This window comes from Mytilus trossulus, chromosome 3 (genome assembly GCF_036588685.1).
Source record: "Mytilus trossulus isolate FHL-02 chromosome 3, PNRI_Mtr1.1.1.hap1, whole genome shotgun sequence".
Taxonomy (NCBI): Eukaryota; Metazoa; Mollusca; class Bivalvia; order Mytilida; family Mytilidae; genus Mytilus; species Mytilus trossulus.
In genome coordinates, this window is record NC_086375.1 from 69,212,061 (window position 1) to 69,217,634 (window position 5,574).

At 34.3% G+C, this 5,574-nt stretch overlaps 1 protein-coding gene across 1 annotated transcript; it reads left to right on the forward strand.

The window, feature by feature from the left end:
- Positions 1–669: 669 nt before the first annotated feature.
- Positions 670–4,146, forward strand: LOC134710990 (ankyrin repeat and KH domain-containing protein 1-like). Its single transcript, XM_063571413.1, has 2 exons — positions 670–714; positions 2,430–4,146. Exon 2 carries the CDS (start codon positions 2,482–2,484, stop codon positions 4,144–4,146), a length of 1,665 nt encoding a protein of 554 aa, XP_063427483.1. The 5' UTR covers positions 670–714; positions 2,430–2,481.
- Positions 4,147–5,574: the final 1,428 nt, after the last annotated feature.

Here is a 5,574-nt window from a genome sequence, read left to right on the forward strand (position 1 = left end):
TTTTCAAAATAATATAAAAAATGAGTGTAATTTATATAAATAAACGTATAAGGGAGCTACCATTTGATTTTTATGGGGGGAGGGGGCTAGGATGAAAAATTTTGTCCTGCCTTTTTTTTAGTGGTAATCTCTGTCCTGCTTTTTTTTCAGTGGTAATCTCTGTCCTGCCTTTTTATTTTCAGTCTAATCAGTCCTGCCTTTTTTTCTTTCTTAGCTTATCCTGACTTTTTTACAACAATTGTCATCCTGCCTTTTTTTTTTTTGCCAAGTTACTCATCCTGCCTTTTTTTTTTACTCTAAATCCTGTCCTGCCTTTTTTTCAAATTTCATCCTAGCCCCCCAATAAAAATCAAATGGTAGCTTCCTAACTATCCCAGGCCATCATAAGCCACCTCTCGCGTTGTCACAGTCCTAACTTTATGACCAACTCAAGTTAAGAGATGTCCTAATTTAGGACCACTTTGGGAAACCCACTTTATAGGACTAAGATATGTCTTATGACCATCCTAAGACATGTCTTAGTCCTATAGCTTCGTGAAACTGGACCCAGGTTACTACAATAATAATTAGGACATTGAACGAATACGTGTACTCATTTTATACTTACCCTTAAGATGACGTACCATTTTAATATTTTTAATAAAGGTCTTTTCTAATCCCGGGCGGATGGCTTTAAATACTTTTTTACTTTTTAATATATCTTTGAAGTTTCAAGTACGTATTATAATAATGGTTAATCTGATAGATTGTTCTCGGCAATACTATTATACCTTAAAAGCTGTTTATCAATCACTCTTCAAGATAGTCAATCTCTTCGATGCTAATTAATCCATTCTTCATTATTTTCAAGATTTTTAAAAGTGGCCGAGTTTTTCTATTTATATCTTTGGCCCAATATTTTTATCTGTTCTGTAAATCTGCATATCTATTTTATTATCTGTGCATTAAATCACACCTTATTAAATGATTATAGTTGTCTTCCAAAATATATTCAAATTCACATGAATATCTTTATTCTTAATCAAAAGGCCCATAAACTAAAGAGCAAATGCATACATCAACACAAATCACAAACGTCATTCAATATCCACACAAACAACACATGCAATCTAACATACATACTAATTGTTTATAATTGAATAATGATTTGGAAGAAATATGGAAATATGATTATAAGAAAAAATAAGTACATGAAAGGAGAGAACCAGTACAAAGAGGAATAACTCTATTAATTTATCTCAACTTTTGTCCTTTTTTTATCCTTTTTCCTGTCCGATCTAGAAATTTTTATTTTGATATAGACTAAAAACAATAGAAAAGAAAGGATATGACATATCCATCCATGAAGCAACATCAGTCTATGCACAGCAAAAAACAAACGAAGCATAGGAGCAGCTATAAAAATAGTAGTGCATGTGTCTGTTCGAAGTCAGGAGCATGTGGTTGTTGTTGCATGGTCGCCTTGGTTGCTGTTCTTCATTTCTAAGCCACAGAGAGGGCTTTAACACGGAGAAGAAAGAAAACTACTCGAGTGGTTTTATCCTAGTCATTATAGCTTGCGGTATGAGCCAAGTGTCCGTTTGGAAGACAATACTTTGACCTATAATGGTTTACTTTTTTCAAATTGTGACTTGGATGGAGAGTTGTCTCATTGGCACTCATACTACATCTCATATCTATTGCCGCGACGATATATACACTTTTCCATTGTCTGAAGTCTGCATGGTCGTCTAAGAGGGTTTTTTATTTTGGTTCCTGGTATTTGGTTTTGGCACGGTTTCATTTACGTACTTACATCACTCTTTAAGCAGCGGTACAGTATACACTCATATTTCGGCTATAAAATAGTCTGGAGTCTTCTCAGAATCACAAAGCATTAAAGGTCGGCGAAAATAATGAGGGACTGGATAGGGTTTATATTATATATAGAGAATAAAGGGCAAAAATTCTGTAAAAATGAACCAAAAATAAAGAATGGCAAAATTGGCTCAAAGATAAAGAATAAAAAATACTGAGATACTAACTAGAAAGAATAACGATGTGTGTATTAAAGTATTAAGAATAGAGAATAAGGGGGTACTTAAATAAAGTAAGGAAAATAGAATAATGGTCAAAATAAATAAAGAGAATTACCATCCGAAATTATAGAACACAGATCAAAATGAAGACGACTCCCCCATTAATATTCAGGCAATCATGTTTTAACATTTTAAAATAGATTTTGATTTAAAATGATATTGTAAATTTGAAAGATATATCATGTTTCAGTTTATAATTTATCGAATAAAGTGGATTTTGATATCAACATTTAATAGCAATATGTAATAGCAATATTTAATAGCAATATGCAATTATAAAGTCAGATCATGGAAACAGTAAAATTCACGTATTTAAAAAAATCATGTATTAAAAAAGATTTTTTTATTCAGATTAATTTAGACTTTATCAGCAAGAAAACAGATAATCCTCTGCCTGTCAGCAATGGATAAATCGAAATATAAACAAGCTTTGTTGGATGCTTGTGAGGATGGCGACGTTTCCGTGATAGAAGAGTTGATGGAGCTCAATGTAGATGTGAATGAATGCATGGAAGATGGCACATCGCCGTTGTGTTTAGCCTCACAAGAAGGATATACATCAATAGTGCGTACTCTTCTCAAACATGGCGCGAACATAGACCTGACAGATAACGGAGGGGTATCTGCAATATTATTAGCATGTCAAAGTGGATACACCGAGACAGTTGCCGAGTTATTGAAACATAATCCGGACGTGAATAAATGTAATTCTCAACTCATTACCCCACTATACATGGCTTGCCAAACAGGACGTACAGAAATCGTCGAAATATTACTAGAAAATAATGCCGATGTAAATAAGTATAGGGATAGCGGTGCTTCACCATTATATATAGCATGCCAACATGGTTATGTAGAAATAGTAAGACATTTACTGGCTCACAAAGCAGACCCTAATGTATGCACTAATGCAAATGAATCTCCCCTCAGTGTTGCAAGCCAAAAAGGAAATAAAGAAATAGTTGATATTTTACTTGATTGTAGTGCCGATGCCAACATTTGCTGGAAAAGCGGCGCCACACCCCTCTATCTGTCATCACAAAATGGTCACTTATCGATCGTTCAAAGGCTTCTGATCGCTGGAGCAAACATAAATAGCACAAAGCTGGATGGTAGCACATCCTTACATATTGCTTGTCAAGGTCATCATACGGATATTGTTCGCTGTTTAATAGAAAAAGGGGCTGACTTGAATAAATGCAATAACCAGGAAATTTCACCATTGTTCATTGCGAGCCATTTTGGGTTTGAGGATATAGTTCAGTTACTTCTAGAAAACACAGTAAACGTTAACAAGTGCAACAGTGGAAGTGAATCACCATTGTGGACTGCCTCGCGTAGTGGCTTTCTAGGAGTTGTTAAACATTTGCTCGATAAAAATGCATCATTTGAGATATGTAATGAAAAGGAAGAAAGTCCCTTGTACACAGCTTGCAAGTTTGGTCGTGCTGACATTGTCGGTTTATTGCTAGATTACAAAGCTGACATACAGAAAGCCAATGCTAGAGGAGAAACGCCATTGTATATTGCCTGTGCAAAGGGATATATCGATATTGTAAATGTGCTTCTAACTCAAGGTGCAGATGTAAATAGTTGTTCACCACTCCATGCTGCTTGTCACGCCGGTCATACAGCTGTTGCTAAGTTGCTTATTGAGAATAATGCTAATGTCAATGTTCGTGACGAGACTGACACATCGCCATTGTGGGACGCTGCTTCGAAGAATCTGTATGAGATTGTCTCTTTACTACTAGACAATGGTGCTAATCATGATATAAACACCTTTAGAGATGACGACGGTAAAACCCCGCTGCATATTAGCTGTGAGGAAGGCTTTGCCGATATTGTCCGTTTACTACTTAACAAAGGTGCTGATGTAAACCAGTGGGACGATGAGAGATCTCCCATTGATATTGCATGCCAAAATGGTCACAGAGATGTTGTTAAAGCGTTACTCGAGAAAAACCCTGTCATTGAGGATAGAGAATCTTTGTTCCATATAATATTGTTAAATGGACACCAAGATGTTTTGGCTGATCTTTTTACACAAACAGACAAACATTTGTAGTGAAACAAAACTCAAAAATATCTGTTATAGATATTATTCTGCGACGTTTGAGAGTTACCACCAGCACAAATATCTTCATTTATGCTTTGAACTTTTAACAGTATTAACTTTTCAAAATAAGTTTTGATCATCAATTGTGTGTGAAAAAACGAAGTTCATAGACAGTCTGTGCGGCATGTTTAGAGATGGTGGAACAAATCCTAGAACTTATATACATTAAAGATTTCTTGATATCTCATGTTCAAAATGTTATATCTTTCCTAATAGTATTTATATAAATAATTTGCATCATAATTCAGTGGTTGTCATTTGTTGCTGTATATCATATATGTACATAACTCATGCCGTTAGTTTTCAAAAAAAAATAAAACATATTTGTCATTCCGGGGCTTTTATTGCTGACTATGCGGTACGGTCCTTGTTAAAGGCCTTATAGTGACATATTGTTTTCTTATTTCTGTGTCATTTGGTCTCTTGTAGAAAGTGATCTAATTGGCAATCATAACACATCTTCTTACTTTTATATATAAAGATTTTTTTGAGACGACATTACTCAAGTTCTTTTACTCTAATATTTTTAACGTTAATACAAATATTAATGTCACTTATTAGGTATATCTGGTCTTATACTCCACATCAAATGTTACTTATTAGGTATATCTGGTCTTATACTCCACATCAAATGTCACTTATTAGGTATATCTGGTCTTATACTCCACATCAAATGTCACTTATTAGGTATATCTGGTCTTATACTCCACATCAAATGTCACTTATTAGGTATATCTGGTCTTATACTCCACATCAAATGTCACTTATTAGGTATATCTGGTCTTATACTCCACATCAAATGTTACTTATTAGGTATATCTGGTCTTATACTCCACATCAAATGTCACTTATTAGGTATATCTGGTCTTATACTCCACATCAAATGTCACTTATTAGGTATATCTGGTCTTATACTCCACATCAAATGTCACTTATTAGGTATATCTGGTCTTATACTCCACATCAAATGTCACTTATTAGGTATATCTGGTCTTATACTCCACATCAAATGTTACTTATTAGGTATATCTGGTCTTATACTCCACATCAAATGTCACTTATTAGGTATATCTGGTCTTATACTCCACATCAAATGTCACTTATTAGGTATATCTGGTCTTATACTCCACATCAAATGTCACTTATTAGGTATATCTGGTCTTATACTCCACATCAAATGTCACTTATTAGGTATATCTGGTCTTATACTCCACATCAAATGTCACTTATTAGGTATATCTGGTCTTATACTCCACATCAAATGTTACTTATTAGGTATATCTGGTCTTATACTCCACATCAAATGTCACTTATTAGGTATATCTGGTCTTATACTCCACATCAAATGTCACTTATTAGGTATATCTGGTCTTATAC

Bases quoted from the DNA above. Each gene is read 5' to 3' on its own strand.
- LOC134710990 (XM_063571413.1), top strand. From the start codon at position 2,482: ATGGATAAATCGAAATATAAACAAGCTTTGTTGGATGCTTGTGAGGAT.